This window comes from Penicillium cataractarum, assembly GCF_028827025.1.
Source record: "Penicillium cataractarum strain IBT 29864 chromosome Unknown utg000005l, whole genome shotgun sequence".
Lineage (NCBI taxonomy): Eukaryota > Fungi > Ascomycota > Eurotiomycetes > Eurotiales > Aspergillaceae > Penicillium > Penicillium cataractarum.
Window position 1 is genome coordinate 360540 of NW_026622741.1, and position 20264 is coordinate 380803.

General features: G+C 49.8%; 6 protein-coding genes across 6 annotated transcripts; 3 read left to right on the plus strand and 3 right to left on the minus strand.

The window, feature by feature from the left end:
* Positions 1 to 5999: 5999 nt before the first annotated feature.
* N7496_005904 (Dabb family protein) lies at positions 6000 to 6401 on the plus strand (the record flags this gene model as incomplete). Its single annotated transcript, XM_056698833.1, has 2 exons — positions 6000 to 6101; positions 6189 to 6401. 2 exons carry the CDS (start codon positions 6000 to 6002, stop codon positions 6399 to 6401), a joined length of 315 nt encoding a protein of 104 aa, XP_056554246.1.
* Positions 6402 to 7017: 616 nt separating this feature from the next.
* N7496_005905 (putative GTPase activating protein (Gyp5)) lies at positions 7018 to 10004 on the minus strand (the record flags this gene model as incomplete). The annotated part of the gene is made up of 4 exons (XM_056698834.1): positions 7018 to 7080; positions 7134 to 8075; positions 8144 to 9901; positions 9972 to 10004. 4 exons carry the CDS (start codon positions 10002 to 10004, stop codon positions 7018 to 7020), a joined length of 2796 nt encoding a protein of 931 aa, XP_056554247.1.
* A 525-nt stretch (positions 10005 to 10529) lies between these two features.
* N7496_005906 (Rab geranylgeranyltransferase BET4) lies at positions 10530 to 11799 on the minus strand (the record flags this gene model as incomplete). Its single annotated transcript, XM_056698835.1, has 4 exons — positions 10530 to 10903; positions 10974 to 11556; positions 11631 to 11738; positions 11791 to 11799. 4 exons carry the CDS (start codon positions 11797 to 11799, stop codon positions 10530 to 10532), a joined length of 1074 nt encoding a protein of 357 aa, XP_056554248.1.
* Positions 11800 to 12071: 272 nt separating this feature from the next.
* N7496_005907 (WD40 repeat domain-containing protein) lies at positions 12072 to 14899 on the plus strand (the record flags this gene model as incomplete). Its single annotated transcript, XM_056698836.1, has 3 exons — positions 12072 to 13026; positions 13372 to 14278; positions 14332 to 14899. The coding sequence occupies 3 exons, from the start codon at positions 12072 to 12074 to the stop codon at positions 14897 to 14899; spliced, it is 2430 nt and encodes an 809-aa protein (XP_056554249.1).
* Positions 14900 to 15278: 379 nt separating this feature from the next.
* Positions 15279 to 15947, plus strand: N7496_005908 (uncharacterized protein; the record flags this gene model as incomplete). Its single annotated transcript, XM_056698837.1, has 2 exons — positions 15279 to 15547; positions 15692 to 15947. 2 exons carry the CDS (start codon positions 15279 to 15281, stop codon positions 15945 to 15947), a joined length of 525 nt encoding a protein of 174 aa, XP_056554250.1.
* Positions 15948 to 16575: 628 nt separating this feature from the next.
* Positions 16576 to 19091, minus strand: N7496_005909 (WD40 repeat and Utp12 domain-containing protein; the record flags this gene model as incomplete). Its single annotated transcript, XM_056698838.1, has 2 exons — positions 16576 to 18451; positions 18535 to 19091. 2 exons carry the CDS (start codon positions 19089 to 19091, stop codon positions 16576 to 16578), a joined length of 2433 nt encoding a protein of 810 aa, XP_056554251.1.
* Positions 19092 to 20264: the final 1173 nt, after the last annotated feature.

Below are 20264 nucleotides of genomic sequence, written 5' to 3' on the forward strand. Positions count from 1 at the left end.
CAGATCCCCAGAATCACCTACTTGACCTGCAGGCTTGTGTACCAGATCTGGTTCCAACAATGATCTAACCTTCATTGGCTACATCACGCCACCCTAGAGCCACACATAATGCTGCTGGTCCTACGCAATGCCAGATTTTGAACGAAGTTGACTGGTTTGGCCCGTTTCACCTGCATCTTGCGTTGAGTAGTAACTGATGCTGCACTGATCGTCGGCCGTGCTGATGCGGTTATTCACAACGGAGCCGGTGTCTCCATGAAGTTGTACCAAACCCTCAAATTGACAAACGTGGCGTCCACAGTTGAGTGGGTCAAGCTCATTCTACCACGGCGCTTTCTCCCATTCTGGGGAATATGCTATACCAGGCAAAGGCAGACACCCTACCCCTATCGAGTAATTATTTTCTTTCGGACATTTCACGTTATCTCTCAATGTAATGATGGCCACCACCCGATTTAAAGTGAAAGTATACGAATGAAGCAATTCCGAATGAATACTAAGATGCCTTCTTTTGGAGTCATGGGTATAAGCGGAGATCATCACGATACATTAAGAAGTGTGGCCAGATTGTCAATTGAAATACATATTGGAATAGATATCTGACTATTGACGAGCCTAGATCGCCGATCGCTTGGTTCACTGTTCACCTGATCCGGCCGAAAACTTAGGGTCTGTAGCGTTAGCGCTGCGAACGGAAAGTTCTGGCCGGTCTCGAAAATTCTAGCCGATCACCGTGATGACACTGAGCGTTTTTCCCCAGGCACTTCTCTTTAGGCCTCACAGGGTGTCGCAATTCTCCAGGTTCGATTCGACTCGGAACCTCCAAGAGTCAGGTTCAGGTTCCAAGGTTTTGAAGTCGCGATCCGACTCCAGGGTTCTCGGAGTCGAACCTGTCAGGTTCCACAAACAGTGCAAATACAGGGATTCCCGTGACATTCATAGTTTGTGCAGATGTCGGGTTAAACGTGAATTTGAAGTAAGTGCTCTTCTTCTTCGGCTAATCTGTCCTTCCTAGACTCTCCGTTGCAAAATGCCTGCGAGGCCCAACGGGCGGAGGCGGAGGCGCCGAACGACGCGTCCTCCCCCTTAGCCCCCGATGCAACACTCGGCCCATCCACCACGAGATCTGTATCCGCCAGAGATCGGCATCTCCGCAAGCTCCAGGAGACTACTAACCGTCCTCGAAGTCTATTTCTCATGCTCGCCACGACGAACCCTCAGAAATATTCCTATGAGGCCCTTTTAGCTCGGCACCGTGGAAGACCCACAGTGGAATAGCGAATTATTACATAGAGAACACGGTGCATGTCAGTAAAATTTAAATGGCTGATTGTGGCTGTCAACAGGGACCTCTTTGCAGACCTCGGGTTGAACAAAGGATAGCTGGGATTATCTCGATGATCGACCTTCAATTTCAACTGTCTTTTTTGTTACTAAAACCGGAGCCATTTCCTGATGTACAAGGTAAGGATTATTTACATTCACACATTCATCAGTGTTCTGACCGGTGCGGCTCCATATGGCCTGTCCGTTCCCCGCGGGCGGTTACCCAATTTCTAATTGCTTCGGTACTGCGACAAGCGTGCTTGCTCTCTGTTTGTCCAAGATAAAAAGAAAAGTGACTGGGTACGGGAGAGATGTGTTCGCCACGACAGGTTTCATAGTCACCGGTGTTAGGTCGCCGCAGCAAAGTAGTAGTGCATGTCGAAGATGATCAACACAATGATCGATATGCATTCGGCGATACTCCGGTGGGAGAGTCATGGATTTTGCGTAATAATTGGTACCCAAATGTCTGCGAATCGCGCCCCTGCAATAGAGGCTGTGAAAGACACCTGGGCCGCCATAAAATCCTTCTTTCGGTATGGAGCTGTAACGGGTAACTTTGAAAGGTCTATTAGGGGGACGTATGGTGTAATGGATCAACATGGCTTACCCAGCTTACCTAGCTCTCTTGGACACTAGAATGTCCATTCCTGCACTAGGGAACGACCAAGCCAGCACAATAGTGAGGCGAACACAACACCAGGGTAATTCGGTTTTGAGTAGTAAGGCTAACTCATCTTATTCGTTTTACTATGTCTGCAGAATCGGACAACCAGGCTCTTCCAAAGAAACTATAAGAGTGCTGTTTAAACGGCTATTAGAGGCCCTCTAATTGTTATTAACAGCCACGACGAACGTATGGTGTGGTCTGAGGGTAATTATGGGTGCAGGGGTTATTCGGTACCGTTCGCTTGTCTCGATGTAAGAAATTGTTAAAGTACGTTTGATTATGAGTTTTTCATGATTGCCAAGGATTAATGGGTTGCTAAGCTTCACTGTAAGTGCTTGAAATATATGACCGTAATTAGCATGGGTAAACCTCTCCATCCGAAGAACTATCAGCGAGAGAAATATGATTAGATTAGTATTACACTCACTTTCACTCATTAGATAAGTTCATCGTTTAAAGGGCATCGGTGTAGGGAGCCATGTTCATCTATGTTCATTAAGACAAGGCAGCATTGGTCAGACTTAAGCTCCCAGGAGCCTATGATAATATCTCGCCCGAACAGACAGATTATTTTGATTCAGCTATCTTGAAGATGTAACATTGTGACGCTCCGAGGAGTAAGTGTTTGGCCATGCGAATAGCGGGTCTTACTTCCGTTTATTACTACCTAATCTGGCGAGAATAGTATAGCATCAAAACTATAAACGGTCTTCATCTTAGTAGTAGGTGATTATAGGTGAATTTTTACAGAGAGATCTGAAAGTATCTAATCAAAGTCAAAGAAAATACGAAGTTCATCTAGAAAATCCAAAATTGCCTCCAAATGTGGCCAAGCATTGCACGAAGAATGCTCCTAGGAGCATTAGATCTATAATAATTGTAATCAGCCAATTGACCGATTTTCACTAAATACATCCTCTTTACAATGGCAAGGATCGCCAAGGAAGTGGCAAATTTACGATGCCCGCTCTTTGACTGAAAGGACAAGCTGTACAAGGGGTCGGGCTAGCTCGTTGCGTTTAGTTAGGTTAGTTAACTTAACGTAGTTCCCGCCCGTCCGGATCACCCGCCCGTCCGGATCACCACCTCCAGAATCGCGTATTCCTACCTACCTACCAACTTTAACCACCTACCATGACACCAATTCGCCCTGAATCCCGGCAGAAAGCTGCCAGTCAAGAGGGCAAGATCTTATTAGCCCTTTCCGATTTGAAAGAGGGACGCATCAATTCAATTCGCGCAGCAGCAAAGCTATACGAGCTACCGTACACTACCCTTCATGCGCGTACTGAAGGTCGAATCTCACGCGTGGATAAGCGCCCAACTGGCCATAAATTAACCCAATTAGAAGAGGATTCGCTTACTCAATGGATACTCTCTATGGATTCGCGTGGTGCATCCCCTAGACCGGCTACTGTGGGAGAAATGGCTAATATCCTACTGGCCGCGCGCGGTAATCATCCTCCTCCTACTGTTAGCAAGAATTGGCCGTCGTCCTTTATTAAACGCCGCGATGAGCTTCAATCTCGTTTCTCTCGAAGATACGACTACCAAAGAGCCCTAAACGAAGATTCGAAATCGATTCGGTAGTGATTCGCGACCGTACAGAGTGTGATTAATAAGAACGGTATACAACCAGAGGATATCTACAACTTTGATGAGACAGGCTTTGCAATAGGCCTTATATCTTCGCAGAAAGTAGTCACAAGAGCTAAATACTACGGTCGGAGATCTCTTCTATAACCAGGAAATCGTGAATAGGTTACTACGATCGAAGTAATCTGCGTAGATGGCTATTCACTTCCGCTATATATAATCTTCAAAGGCAAAGTAGCTATTACAGGATGGTTTAACGAAAACCTACCGAAAGACTGGCGAATCGAAGTCTTAAAGAATGGCTAGACTACCGATAAGATTAGCCTACGCTAGCTAGAAAAGCAATTTATCCCACACACGAATTCGCGCGTACGTAGGCGATTTCGACTATTGATTCTTGATAGCTATAGTAGCTATCTTACACCCTAATTCGACCGAATCTACGCAGAAAACGATATTATACCGCTTTGTATACCTACGTATTCATCGTATCTACTATAGCCACTAGATATTGGGTATTTTGCAGTACTAAAGCGCGCGTACGGTCGCTTCGTGAGCGATCTTACGCGCAGAGGATATAACCATATCGACAAGCACGATTTCTTAGTGGATTACCAGCACGCGCGGCTCGAAGCGTTCTAATCAACCAATCCTACTATCAAAAATAGCTTCGCAGCTAGTAGTCTAGTACTATTAGACCCCGAGAGAGTGCTTAACAAGCTTAATATCTCTCTACGCACTCCGTCGCCACTAAGCAGCCGGCCAATCAGCAGATCTAGCGAATTCACACCACAAACGCCTAAAACCGCCGCTCAGCTATTCAAGCAAGCTTCTATGTTAAAAGATCTACTAAAACGGCGGTCAAATAGCCCTCCGAGCCCATCAAAAGAGATCTTAGACCAGATGATTAAGGGATTCCAGCTAGCGCTACATAGCGGTGCTTTACTCGCAGAGGATAATGCGAATTTACGCATTGCAAATGAGAAGATGATCAAAAAGCGCAATCGGTCAACTAGAAGGATACCCTGCGCAGAGGGCTTAACCATTGAAGAGGCTATACAGCTAGCTGAGCAGCTAAATCAGGAGGAAGAATCTGATGAGGTAGTATCGCATACTCAGGGCGAATTGCCTATTCAGGCAGATCCCCCACGTACTAGGGCCCCGCCTAGGTGTAGTGGGTGCAGGGAGATTGGTCACAGGATTAATGTATGTAAAAATCGCTATATTTAGGTAAATTTATTGGCGTTGGTTGAGATAATCGATTTTGAAAATTTTTAATGGGGGGAGGTAGCCGGGAATTACGTTAGGTTATTGAGCCTGCTTACTCAGATCGCCTCTCTGGAGGAGATTAGTAAGCAAATCTGGGATTGCTCCGGTCATGCTCAGTGAGCAGGTCACCCTGATTACATAATGATCACTGAGTAGCTCAGGCTGATCAGGGGCATGCTCGATTCTACTCAGTGAGCAAAAGCGGCGAGGGGGTGAGCACTAGAACGGAAGAACGCCAAGCGTTGCCAGACATTTTCCAGTATATATGTTTTTCTAACCGCGTCCGAAAGCCTTCGTCATAGATGGATTGACCTCTAGGGAGCTAACACATACACTAGCCGACCCAATGGACCCTTTAGACCAATCGTTACTTTATGACTATGGCACTACCCAATTCATGCAGAGTAATTCCTCTATACTTTCCATGATTCCAACTATATCAGACCCCACTAAATCCGTGTATGGAGGATGCTAAGTTTGACTGCATCTCTACAGAAATACCTATCGGTACGTCCAGTTTGCAACTAGAACCTAGCACCCGTTGACTAGGATAATCAAGTACAATCAATGGGCACATTCTTACATCTTATAATCTCTATAGCAACCTATCTACTTAGAAATCTACTATACAAAGCATAGCTATCTTACTAGCCCTACTTAATATTCATATTCCGCCCGGGTATTAACACACTTCCAAGTGCGGAATTGACACGCTCCGGGCTCAACTGATTCCGCACTCCTCCCTTCCAAACATTCGAATAACAACAAGTTCCATAGTCGAGATCATACAAAAACACCAACAATAACACAATTAAGAGTAAATCAAAATGAACAATTTCTCTCCAAACAATAACAATAATAACCCCATTCCCCCAAACTCCCCCGATCCGTCGGAATCCGTAGAGGAAACCAATTATCCGGGACCCGCCCTCTCCCCCATCGGCACCCCTCCGATCCGCAATGGAACCCCGCAAGAAAACCCCAACGCCGACGGAATATAAAGAGTGTCCACCAGAACCTCTTCCCGATGTCTGCCGGTTTACAAAAGACACTTCGTTTCTTCCCTACTTCCAGATCTATACCCAGCTATAAACCTATATCTACCTTTACAACTTCATCCACACCCCCAACCAACAAAATGGCCCCCATCGAACGCATCACCCTCTTCAAGATCCCCAAGGAGGAAGATCGCCTGCGTCTCCTGGAGCAATACAAGATCCTAGCTAAGACTGCTACCAAGGTGAGACAACATCACAGCTAGTCAACAATATCCCTACCAGCAATTATATCCCCTCTGCGCGGCATAACTAACACCCACCCCTCTCAGGACGGAAAACCATACATCGTCTCCGCCGCAGTGGGCCTCTCCTACGACGACCCCCGCAACAAAGGGTTCAATATCTCGGTCAAGACGACGTTCGCTTCTCTCGAGGATATGAAGTACTACGATACCGAGTGTGAGGCGCATAAGGCGTTGAAGGCTGTTGCGGGGCCTGCTAAGGAAGATGTTCTTACCACTTATTATGAGAATATTCTTTGAATTGGCGGGGAAGTAGGATATGGAGTGAAAAAGGGTGATGGGAATTACGAATTATGTGATTGATTGACGGATTTGACTTTGTATAGAGATGGGTGGACTAGATAGGTCTACTAAGTACCGGGTATAATGAAATGAAAAGGTTCATGTTGAATTTTCAATTCATGGGATGTACATTGCATTTCTCCGGTATGCTGGAATGTCATTTCGGTCGAGTCTACTACCACAGCAAGGCAAACGGGATAGTAACACACAAGCGAATAGAGTAAAAAGGCAAGTCAAGGGCCAAAAAGAAAGCACCAACATTAGTAGGCGACACGGCTAAAGCAAAACATAACCGAGACTATCACGACCGTATAAGATTCATTCGTAACGGGTTACATAGGTAATGTGAGTATGTGAGTACAGGGAGTCGGCCAGATGAAATCATGGCAGGGCCGAGACACGCGGCAGAAAAAGCAAAACATCCGGCCCATAGACGTGGGGGTCTTGCACAGCATGAAGGAAGGGGATCCCAGATCCCGCTCACCTGGCTGTGCAGGAGAAATATACAATTGAGAAAAGGCTGGACCAGACGAGGTCCGACCTGATAGAGGAGAGGTTGCAGAAGCGTAAGGTTTTAGTCGAGGGCTCGGCGGAGGTCACTCCATTTCTGGCGAAGAGTCTCGTGTTCTTCGGAGATCTGTAGTTCGTGTGTCAGTTGAAGTCCTAAAGCCATTAACTCTTTCTACATACCTCGGCCCACTTCATCTTCGTAGCCACCAACTCCTTCTCCATCTCCGCCATCGAATCCTCCATTGCACGGTTCTCGTTCTGTACCTCGATATTTCGCTTCATGATGCGGTCCATCTCAGTCCGAAGCTTCTCCTCCACCTCACCGGGCTGCTTATCGACCACATTCTTCAACTGGTCGACCTGCAGTTTCAGCGCATCGGTCAGGTCCTGCAGTTCTTCATTCTCCACCTTGGCGTGAACCAATTCAGAGGCCAGCTGCACATGCTCCTTGTCTGACGCCTCGGAGCGCTCCTCCAATAATCGTAGCCGGGCGGCTTGTGTGCTCACAGTGTGGCGGAGATTCTCCAGCTCAGCTTCGCGCTCTTTCTCGGTGCGAACCTTTTCTTCCCATTCGGTAGTGTATGAGTTGATCATCTCCTGTGTGAGAGGCACGGCACAGGCATCCTGCACCATGAGATCTGCACGGTAGGTCTCCTTGTCAGCCGCACCAGAGCTTCCAAAGAAGCCAGACTCTAGAATGGAAGAGGCGGAGGGCTGCTTGTCGATATAGGCATCGAAGAGACGCTCTTTCAGGAAAGTAGTCAATACACTCATATCCTTCATCTCCAGTAGTGCCTCGGCGTTGCGACGCATGATGGCAATGGAGAACTTGAGAATCGTGACCTCCAGACCTTCCTCAAAGATCAGATCGTAGATCCGGAGGACCAGCTGCAGCGGGAAGCGGTAGGCGAAGAGAGTCAAGAACCATTGAGTGGCGTACAATTGCGGGGGAACACCACGTCGCCGGAGGTGGCAGTAGAGAGCGGGCTCCAGATCTTCCAGTAGTCGCTCGAACTGGTAGAGGCTACGGTGAAGACCGGGCATCTCCGAAATGAACATTTCACGGAGTCGATATTTGTTCATGAGTTTGACAAGTAGCTCAAAAGCATCCGCCTCGTCCATCTGCAAATGGTCAGTCTATGAGATCAAAAGACGGTTACAATGAGCTAAGGTTTCAAAACAAAACTTACGTTAAACAGCAGAGGCATGACGATAAAGTTCATGCCTTGAGCATACCCCACAGCCTCATCATATAACGCATAGGCCTTGCACAGTCCGAACAAGCTTTCTTGGCTACCTTGCGAGACAAAGTACTTTGAATAACTCGTCCGGGCACCCAAGTCCCGTCGGATAGTCTTCTCCAGCTTTGACAGGGCCGAAGCCTCGTCCTTGGCCTTCTTCAAGCGAGCAGTTTCACTAGCAGCCTGCTCTCGCGCCATTTTCTCGGGATCCGTCTCCTGGGAGGGACTAGGGATGACGCTAGTCGATTGTGTTCCGGAGCCTGAGTTGTTGGATCGGATGGAAGAGCGCGATGATGGGATAGACTCTTTCTCGGCCAAGCCGTTGATCTGGACGCTCGGCGTTCGGTGGTCCTTGTCTGTGCCACGGGAAACCAGCTCGCGGTAAATTTCCTCCAACTCGCCAATCTTGCAATCAGCTAGAATCTGCCAGATCACTCCACGAATAGTCTGTGGGATTCCCCGCTTGATAGCAGCATTCAGTTCCTCCGAGCTGGCTAGGGCTTGCGGACCATTGTTGACCAGCTGTTGCCAGAGATCCCAGTCCACTGGTGCAGCTGCGTCGGTTGCAGATTGAGAGAATCCAGACACGGTACCGGGGGCAAGGCCTGGATTGACGGTCGACGGGGTGACGCCTCCAGGGGAGGTTGCTCCAGAAGCCGGAGCAGCAGGGGCGACCAGAATCCCGTCTTCACCTTCTTCAGGGATGATTGGTGGGCTAGCACCGGCATGGCTGATGCTTGCATGTCCCGATCGTACACTGCCTTCGTCATTCTCAGGAAGAGCAGACTCCTCCCTCATTCGTAGGAGTTTAAACTGATCCTTCAAGCTGTTCCGCCTTGGCCTTCTAGAGTGAACACTCGAGTTATCTCCATCCACCAAGTCTAACCCGCTAGCAATGGTCGATACCGAGGTAGAGGTGTTTCTTCGGCCGGTCTGAGGCGGGGATTTGATGTCTTTGGCACCGGTCGAGCTGCGGGAGAACCATGAAAAGGGACCGCTGGGCTTGCGGCTCGGAGGAGGCGGAGGTGCTGCAGGAGCAGGGTTCTTGTTGACTGGGGGAGGTCCCCATGGTAAGGAGGGCAAACTTCCAGACAAGCCCATCAAGCCAGAGCTTGGAGGGGACGCCACATCATCTTTAGGGGGGACTGGAGGGGACTCCGACTTGAGCTCGGGAGTTGCAACCTGATGGGGAGGAATCTCGTCATCCTTACTGGTTGTCAGGTTCACCTCGTCCAGCGAAGATGCAGTAGATAACCGGTGGGAGGTGAGCAAGGGGGATTTCTGCGCCATGTTTCTCCTCGGGGTCTCCTCTCCCTCGCTTGCATCGCCAGCTTCTACCGGAGTGAGTAGGTGGTCCTGCTTGTCCTCTTCTTTCGTCTTCTCCGTGGTGTCCAGCTTCACATCCTCGATGGGCGTGTCCACGGCTTCAAAATCAGCCTCGGCATCGGCCATAGCTTCAGCCTCATCCAGCTTGGCCTTTTTCTTATTCTTCTTCTTATTTTTCTTCTTTCCCGATGATTCACCTCCGTCCGTCGTCTCGTCCTTTTGCTCGTCCTGCGATGCAGAAGGGAACGACGGTTTATCTGTGATGTCGGGGGAAGCTCCTGAACCGACCGGCGGGCTATCGGTCAAGGACCTAGTCGAGGTAGATTTGGGAATAGTAACATTCAAGTGCTCGGGGACTTCAGGGGCGTCGTCGAAGGACTCCTAATGAGAAGAAGTAATTAGCAGTCTGGTGGGCAGAGAGTGAAACACGCAAACACACGACAGTACTCACCCCTGCGTAGTCGCTGCTGTTTCGATTCGACATTTCGGTTCTCGGGAGAGGGGAACTCGGGTTATCAGAGAGTGCAACACTCCATAAGACCCGAACAAGCTTGTGAAGCTCAGGTCATAGAAGGATAAACGCGTAGGGGAGAGAGGAAGAGTGGAATGAGCCAGCGTGGAAGGAATTCGGGGACGTCAATTGATGGAGGGCCAGGCACGTCCCGTGGTGATTGGCCTGACTTTTGGGTGGGTGGGGCCCCTTTTCTTCCAAGAAGACTGAGGGGCGCGTCGATCGGCTTGTGCTTGTGCTTTCCTGGCATTCCTAGATAGAATGTAGAATTCCTTCGATAAGACACTACCGCACGGACATGTAAGATTTAAGATTCAAGATTGTGTATATATATATATATATATACAATTACTCAGTCTCTACTTCCACAATATGCTCTAAAACTAATGATGCGGCTATTCTCCCCAAAAAGGGGGCCGAGGGATGAAAGTAGAGTTCGGAGAATTAAATCAAATCAGGATTCATACTCGGTACTGATATTTGATTCCTGCCCACGCCCTATGCACTAGGTAAAGCCTTCTCAAAATCCAGCCACCGTTGTTTTCGCAGCGGATCGAGTTGCTTCAACTCTGAGAGCCAGCTCAGAATCTGTTCTCGATCTTCTCTAGATAATTGGCCCGCCACCTTCGAGACCAGCAAGGTACACTCAATCAGTGCCTGATAGATATACTTGCAGTCCTCGGCCCCATCAAGCATATCCTGGATAGCTTCGATTTCATTCCGTAGATATCGAAGTCGCTCTGACGTGCTCAGATTCGGAGCCATAGTCCGGGAGGCGACAGCCGGATCGAACACGCACATCAGATTCTGATGATAAAACCACAACGACTGATCATAAGGATCAATCAGGGCTTGATGAATGAGAACAAGTTCTACCGAGAAAACCATAGAAAATCAGTCATCGTCCCATAGAAGATACCCTCCGAAGCAACACAAACTCACCATCGTCCAACATCTTCCTTCGCTCCTCGTCACTGGCCGTCTGTTCTTCGAGTAATCGCTGGATAAGCTTTGTCCGGTAGTGCCACGCGGAGAAATTGGACAGATTAGCGCCGATCATCTTCTTCGCATACTCGAATTCCTTCTGGGTCATGTTGGCTGACTCGGCGGGGGTTCCCAGTTGCTTCAAGGTCTCCACCACTAGGCGTCGGTATCCCCAGCCGTGGAAGTTCCGACTGTCCAACGTCAACATTTTGCCCACGAGGACTAGCTCTTCTTGCCAGAACTGGCGAGACATGGCCAATGGGAGTAACCGGCGGGCTTCGTCCAATAGCCATAGGCGATAGTTCCAGATCCAGTAGCATTTGGGAAAGCTGCGCAAGAGTGGCATGAGGAAAATCAGATCATTTTTGATCAGCTCAGCGACTTTTTTGCTGGATTCTTCATCGGCAGAGTCCCCGGCATCAGAAAACTGATGTCTAAGGACTTGCCGCCGGTAATTCCACACGGTGTAGTACTCTGGGTTGCGACTCAGCAAGTCGGAAATTTCCTTCAGAGTGTCAACCGTGTATTCTTGTTGGGCCACCTGAACTGAGTTAGTACTCTTTGAAGCTTGAAATACACGTTGACGGGGGTTTAATCGAAAAGTATCACTCTTACCTTGTCCGACACCAGGCGTTCTAAGGATTTGTATCCATCAATCTTCTGTAGCTCCTGCTGCCGCTCTTCTGGTGTCTTTTCCACCGGTTTGAAACGTCGAACACCATGCTGCAAGGCAGTTAATACATATACCCAATATATCGAACTGTTCTCGACTCACGCTTGCCATTTTGAAGGAATATCTGCCCGCCAGTCGGGGAAGTGTTGGAAGGAAGTAGCAGCCACCAGCATCCCACGATCGGCATCACGTAATCACCGCGCCGATTGGAAGGCAGGTGCTCTACTGGACTTACTTCCAACACACGACACCAACTCTGCAACAAACAACTCGACAATTGTGCTGCCTCGATCCAGAGGTCTTTTATACACCTCCTTTTTTTTATTGAAACTACTGCCAGATTTAACTGACTTTTGCTACACTCATCGCATCCAGCAATAACCATGGTGGATTCGCGAAGCCACTCTTTCGAAGATACTTCTTCCACCAGCAATCCAAACCAGTCACTAACCTTCTTGTCCCAATCCGAGTCCTCTCAGGATGACGAATCCCTCCAAATCACTGAATTTGCAACTATTAACCTACCATTGGCCGACTCACCAGCCAGTTCTCAAAACTCACTGGTCCTCAGACCCACTCCAAAAGCTGTCAATATAACAACACACGCACAAGAGAACAGAGAAGCAAGCTCTCCTGCACCTAGCTCTCCTGAACGAGGTCGCAGACTATCAAGAGGACCCCCAGTCAGCAATGCATCACAAGCGACTTTTCGCAGTCCAATCTCGCAGGACAGGTTCATCCCAAAGCGGGAATTTGGCAATCATTCGTCAACTTCTTATCGCGTGAACAAGCATCCCTTCCAGCTGTCTCCTCGGGAAAGAATCCTCAGACGACGGTCACCCGGTGAAGACCCGTTCCTCCCAACACCTCGCCAGTCTCCAGTGTCTCCCGGGCGAAGGCCAACCCCGACTCGTCCCCCCCAGGGACCACACCACCGGCCTCATCTAGTCGCCGACTCCATTGCATTGGGTAACTCTGCTTCCAATGACTTTCTGAGAAGAGTCAGTGCAGGGGCTGTCTGGGGTGTGGGCGGGGCCTCTGCAGTTCTCGGACAGCCTCCAGCGGCCACCTCAACTGGCGCACGAAGCATCTCCGGTCGAGGCGGAGTGTCTCCAGCTTTCGTGGCAAGATTTTTACCTAGAATCACACGCCATGATGACTTGAACAAGCACGAGTCAAGACTTGCACTCGCCTTGGACATTGATCCAACAACTCGACTTATAGATATCTGCACAGCCCGTGAAGAAAAGTCCCTCAGTCCAGCATCCAAAGATTTCGAACGATACTCGCCGTTTGTTTGGAAGGACAGTGCCTGGAAAAGGGTGGAAAGGGGACATTGTAAGTTCCATGACAAACTTGCTTTCTCACTCGTTACGCATTTCAGTATTTACGCTTCGTGTCTCAATGCCGAAGTTTATGGCCAACCAGGCTGTTCATAATCTATTACCGCATAGTATACCATCTATATGACATCTACGGAACTTACTTATAGGGTGAGGAAGACGGCGCTTGCAGTGTTGTCCAAAGGATTAAGCTGACCACATGCGTGCTCCCCAGGGCCGACAAAGCATGCCAGAGGAGAAGTCGTTCCATCCAAACCTTTCCGAATCTTGGACGCTCCTTTTCTACGAGATGATTTTTATTGTTCGACTCTGGCGTACTCATACACGGTTGGTGTGTTAGCCGTGGGCCTCGGCCAATATGTCTACCTCTGGTCCGAGGGCTCGGCTCTAGATCATCCACCTTTTGGAGACGTTCATCCGTCAAATTACGTGACCTCTCTTTCGTTTTCTTCAGAAGACGGAGAGCGGAGTATCCTTGCCGTCGGACGTCAGTCTGGTCAATTATCTCTTTGGGGTGCTTTTGAGCCCAACGTTCGCTTCGAGATCAGCCATCCTCACAGCCTTACTTGTGTGTCATTCAAACCCAAAACTACACGAAGAATATCGGAGAGGTACACCAACTTGGTAGTCAACACGGAAGACCTGGCTGTCGGTGATGAATTGGGCAGTATTTGGTATTACTCGGTTGAGTGGCCGGAGATTAACAGCAAGTGGAGTTGGACGGGCTCCTTGACACTACTTGCAAAGATCTCGGCGCACTCCCAGCAAATATGCGGAATGGCATGGTCCCCAGATGAGCGGTTTCTTGCCACCGGCGGCAACGACAACGTCTGCCTCCTCTTTGAACTGCGTGCAATTGTTCCTCCGTCGTTCAGCGATGCGACAGCGTCACCCGTATTTACGGACTCGTCCGGTGGTGCGAGCGTACAGACCCCTTCAGCCCTCAATATGGGTACAATGCCACGACAGTCGCTCAGCAGACAACGCATTGTGAGCAATCTACTCCCATCGTGGTTCCAACCCCCACCCGTCCGACCCTCTATGGCAGCTCCTCTTCTCAGTCATGCAGGCACTCTCATCTCTGGGAGGGGTAAAACTGTGCTGATTCCCTCTAACTGTCAGAAGCACCGCTTGCTGCATTCGGCTGCTGTCAAGGCAATTGCATTTGCGCCGTGGCAGCCATCACTGCTGGCAACCGGGGAGGATCCAACGACCGGGCAATTCGTTTTTGGCACACTCGGACGGGAGTGTGTCTCGCGACTATTAATGTTTTTGCGCAAGTGACCAGTCTGATTTGGAGCCAGACTCGACGGGAGATTGTTGCAACCTTTGGATATGCTCAACCTGATCACCCGATCCGAATTGCTGTATTTGCCTGGCCCAGTTGTGCTCAGGTCGCGGTCATTCCCTGGGGGCCGTACGGAACCAGCTGGGATGGGCCGGATCCTGAACCTAGGTATGACTGTGGACGCGCTTTATGGGCTGTCAGCTATCCAGGACGAGTCCCTCGACCACCGAGCATCACGCCAGAGAACTCGGACATACTCACTCCGCCCGCGTCACGATCGCCTACTCCTTCTCCCACGCGACCACAGGCTACAGAGTGGGGAAGTGAATCACCCATCAGGCGCGACAGAAACTCGCGCGCCGTTCGGCCCAAGGAAAAAGAGGGTGGGATGTGGTGCTCTCGTACCGTGGAAGAAGGATGTATTATCGTCGCATCCAGTGATCAAACCGTCAAGTTTCACGAAGTCTGGACTGGTCGTCGCACGAGTACCGGGTCTGCGGCGTGTGGACTCTTTGGAGGCAGTGATATTCTGGAAGGCCTGGAGGGAATTGAGAAGATTGGCAATGAAGTCATTCGCTAGACACGGCAATCTGTCATCTGTTATCCTTGTTCCGGTTGCACTGCACAGTCATGTATTCTTACTCTCGCTGGAGGAGGTTTGTAAATAATTCGCTTTGGGCTCGAAGGTTTGCTCAGGGTTCGTCCATGCTATGAAGAGCCTTTTCATTGGTTTTTAAGCGCATTATTATGGATTCAGTTGGGAATACAAGCTGGTAAACTATCGTTTAGCGCAGAATAGAATGTTGATCTCTCCCCACTCCCCTGCATATCCCCCTTGGCATCGCCGATCAGCTCGTACTTTGTCCAGAACCCCGTGCTTACCTTCTTTCAATCAATAAAAGCTTTGCCACAACAGTATTCGGTGAATTTACAACTGTACCTGCTCACTCTATTCCAATATGCGCCCAACACTATTCCTCCCCTTCTTCCTATCCCTCGCCTTTGGTGCTGCCAATACTCTAAACATCACCGTCATCAACGCCCAAAACAACAGCTCCACCCTTGAATGCTGGGCCCTCGAGCCGGGATTCCAGACTTCCTCGCAAGCTGGCACGACTGGTACTCAAGCGTTGAATCTAGGTCCTGCCGGAGGCGCGGGTACTAATGCGACGTATACTGTCCTTCCGGCGGGTTTTGATGGGGGGAGACATAATGCTCCTGCGAAGCAGTACGTATACATTCAGCGTTTACTTTCTCTCTTCTTCTCCTTTCTCTATCACGTACAACATCGTTACATCCTTATTTCCTTGTCTTATCTTGCATACACTACATTTATTATAGATTTCACCGTACTAACCCCTAGCCCTTATAGATGGGTAATATTCATCTCCGGGCTGGCACACATAACCCTCCCCAACTCTACAACCGAAGCCTGGATTGCTGGCGGTAAATACGGGGCTATCCTAGCTCTGGATACGGTGGATGTCAGTGGACTGGGTCATATTACTAGATATCCCTCGGCGGAGGAAACGGTTGCTATACAGGTTCCGCTTGGTGAGGGGGGTGTACTTCCTGATCATGAGGTTTTGTATGAGGGGGGTTGTGTCGGGGAAGAGGTTTCTGGGTGAGGTTTTCTCATTAGGGGGTAGTGAGAGGAGGGATTGTGTATGGGGTGGATAATGGGGTTAGTAGGTTTTGTTAAGAGGTGGATAGGTCTGGGTTCTTGGAGAGATTAATCGGAGGGTGAATTGGTGTAGTGCTAATCTTAAGACTAATCTCAAGACCAATCTCAAGACCAATCTCAAGACCAATCTCAAGACCAATCTCAAGACCAATCTCAAGACCAATCTCAAGACCAATCTCAAGACCAATCTCAAGACCAATCTCAAGACCAATCTCAAGACCAATCTCAAGACCAATCTCAAGACCTAGAATTTTATAGCTAATCTCCTAAATCACCTACGTTAGTATAGGGTTTAGGAGTTTTGAGGAAGTCCCCTCTATCGTCCGCGGTAGTAATATGAGGAAATCAAAGTACTATAATGATCAGATCTTGTATATACGTCCACGGAAATGAAAAATGAGAATAAAAGAAAATATTTTGATCACAGAAAGAAAAAAAAATGCAGGCATCTGATGCATCCGAGTATATAAGTAAAATCTTTTTATCAAAAAACAAGAAAAATCTCAAATCCCAAGACGAAAATTCCCCTCCACAAATTCATACAAAGTAAAATGACCAATTTCAGGCCTAACTTATTTCTTTCCACCCTTCTTCCTGCCCGAAAGAGTCTTGGCCTTCTTCGAAGGTGGAGGGGCCTCGATCATCTCCTCGTCGGACTCCTCATCCTCAGTATCGGCAACAAAGTCCACCAACGAGCCCTCGCTGTCCTCGTCCTCGTCATCCTCGTTCTCCTCCAGGGATTCCTCGGCATCGGAAGAGCCGGCAGACTCCTCGGCCTCGATGTCAAGGACACCCTCGTAACCATCCTCGTCATCCTCATCATCTTCATCCTCGTCGTCGTCGGACTCGTCCATACCGTTCATCATAGACTCGTCCTCTTCCTCGAAGGCGGAGTCACGGATAGACTTGGTCCGCGGCTTAGCCTCGTCGTCTTCCTCATCTTCGCCCTCAACGTAGATAACGTTGTCCTCATCCTCGCTGTCCATCTCGTCGCCGCCGCGGATTGACTGGCGCAGACCCAGCTGTGCGTCTAGCATGTCCAGCTTACCCTTGAGCAGGAGCAGAGAGGGCAGGCTTGACGAGCGCTGGTCCATCACCTTGTATAGTGTGGCCATGCGGTTCAGGAGCTCTGGGTGGCCGGCCAATGCGCCACCGTGGGCAACGCAGGTCCACTGCACCCAGACAAGGAGGTGGCCATAGCGACCGGGTCGGGAGGAGAGACGCTCGGCGAGCTTCTGGAGAAGAGTGGCGGCCAGGGGAGACTCGAGGCGCTGGATGGTGGTGCGGATGATGGAGGTGTCGGCGGTGTGGAAGCAGGACTCGAGCATGTCCTTGTCGTTGGTCTTCAGGGACTGGGTGAGAACGGTAGCGAGCGACACGCCAGTGGGGATCTGTTGGATGGCGGCTGTGGGCTTTCCAGGGACAAGAGCACCCATAAGGTTGTCCTCGTCCATCTCGGCCTCGACATCGACTTCTTGACCAGCGTTGGCGCGCATGATCTCACCGAATGAGGGCTCGGCACCCTCCTCTTCTTCCTCTTCCTCGTCATCTGACGCAGCGCTCTCCATGTCGACGTCCTCGTCAGCGGGAGCAGCCTGCTTAGCAGACTTGGTCTTCTTCTCGCTGGTAGGCTTGGCAGAGTCCTCAACATCAGATTCCACGTCGCTGCCTTCAACGGAGCCAGCCTCGTCATCATTCATCTCAACGTCATTATCCACAATATTACCAGCCTCGACGATAACATGCGTCTCATCCACCCGACCCTCGCCGGCATTCTTCGCACCATTCAAAGTCGCAGATGCGATAGCAGAGCTGGACTTGGTCTTGACAACGGCCTTGAGTCCTGTGAATGACAGCTCCTCAGTAGTCTCATCGAGCAGCTTCACACGCTGGAAAACGGGGATCACACCACCCTCGGCGTACGCGACAACGATCTCGGGACCAACGAACGAGGTTGATACCACGGAAACGCAGGCATCTGAGTCACCAGTACGCAGAACCTTGAGAGACGCATTCGCCTTCTGGGTCATCTGTTTCCGGTTGGCCTTGGCGCTGGCAGTAGCGGCGGGGGCCGGAGCGAAGGGTTTCGTGAAGAACTCGATGGTGCCGTCGTCGGTGACGGCGGCAAGGATCTGCTTTTCGGGAGTAGTGTTGTCAAGGAGCGAGACGAAGGAAACATCCTGGTCGGCGACAAGATTCCGTACGAGCTTTTGGCTGGAGGTCTCGAAAACGTTGATGAAGCGCTCACCGTCGGCGGCGAGGAATGAGCCCGATGATGAGATGACGGTGTGAATCTGGTTGCGCATCGCAGGGAACTTGGCGGGTTGCTCTTCGGAGTTCTCCACGTCGATCAGGAAGGGGGTTTGAGATGCGCAAACGACGGGTGTGCTGGAGGAGACGGGGCGAGAGATAGCGGAGAAAGTTGAGGAGTCGGGCAGGTGAATTGTCCTGTTCGAGAAATAGTCAGTAAAATGCACCATGAGAAGAAGACATGACGAGTCGCTCTTCAGGAGAGAACGGGTTGGCCATACCTTACGCTCTGCCCAGTGCGCAGGTCCCACTGAACAAGCTTATTATCACCACCAATACTCCAGGCCTCTTGAGCCGGCTTCTCTGCGGTAAACTTGAAGTCCTTGATACCCTTGTCATGCGCACCGGTAAGAGTACCGACAATCTTATCCTCTGATGGAGAAAACATCCGGATATCAGAGCTGCTAGTACCAATCGCAACGACAACGTCGCCCTGATCCAATCCGTCCACCGCACCGTTCACATCAGATCCACGCTTGCGCTTCTTCTTCGACTGGTCGCGGTTCTTGCCTCCGAAATATCCCCAATCCAGCGAAGTGACCGTCTCCTTGGGTCCCAGCGCATGTTCGCATTGTAGACGGCCGGTGTTGACATCGTGGATTCGGAGGTGCTGCGCATCCAGGCCCTGGATGACCGATGCGAACAGGGCCAATTGGTATTCCGACGGGGAGAAAGCAGCTCGCAGGATAGACGATTTGCTGCTAGTACCAGCGAGACCGCCGGCTGGCGACGCAGCCGTACCGACCTTGGTCGAAGGGCGAGAGGTCTTCTTGCCCATTTTTTTTTCCTTGGAAGCGGAAGCTTTTTTTCTGTCCGTCTCTCTTCGCTGGTTCTCGTTTCTCGGCTCGCGGGTGAGTCGTTAATATGATCGTGAAGTACCGAGTCCCCAGGAAATTAAGATAATTTCCACGATCAATTTGCTGTAATCCCGGGGGAGTGTTGGCTGGGGGATTCTGGGACTGGTAGTCTTGCAGTTGCGGAAAGGAAAAAAATGTTCTGTAGACTCTCGGGATGGGCGCTAATCCCTTTTGGGGATAGGGCGGGTGGTTGGCCTTATCTAATCAGCGCTGAACTACTGTCAAACGCAGAGATGGATGCTCTTTTGTAGGTTTGGGGTAATTTCTGGTATGTTTTGATTTTGCGATTGCTCATATTATGTAGAATGTTCATTTGGTGGGAAATGTGTGGTCTTCCTTGAAATATAGCTCTAGTTGGGGATGTGATGGCTGCCTGGACGGATTGGAAGTGCTGAATATATACATCTGCTTCCGAAGTACATGTTGGATGTGCTACGCCAACGGTTATAGGTCTAGAGCCTGACAAGTCATCTTCTATAGCTGAGAGTTGCCTAACATTCATATCTGTAGTATTTACCACCTCACCATGTCAATAAGTTGCTGTAAACCTCACAAATGTCGATATGAATGGTACATTTGTTTTTTTGGTGGGCCATCGAACATGTAAAGCAAGTGCGCCCGAGTTAAAGTAGCAGTAACAAGACTGACTGGCATCCGTTAGGTTCAAATGCTATCTAGAATACCGGCGAGCTACCATTTAATCGCGATTTATCAGTATTAGTAGGATTGTCATGGCATGAGATCGATGCATAGTTTTCGATGTTTAATGGCCATATTCATTTTTGACGTTTTCTAAAGTATATTTTGAAACTCACAGATCGAATATACCATTAGAGGGTGACTGTAATTGTGGATGCCCAAAGAATAACCTTCTAATCTGTGACCGGGTATATACTTCGTAGTTGGTGCTGAAACCAGGCCAGGCCCTGGACCCGGACCATGTGACGATAACTCCTGAGTCGTTGAGTTATCTGCCTAATCTGTAAGGGCCCAGTAGCATTCTCGTTGATTGGCCCGCGCCCCTGCAAACCACAAATTCCGTCAGCCGCTTGGCGCATCCGCCATCGCTCCGCACTTTCTCCCTGGCATGTTTC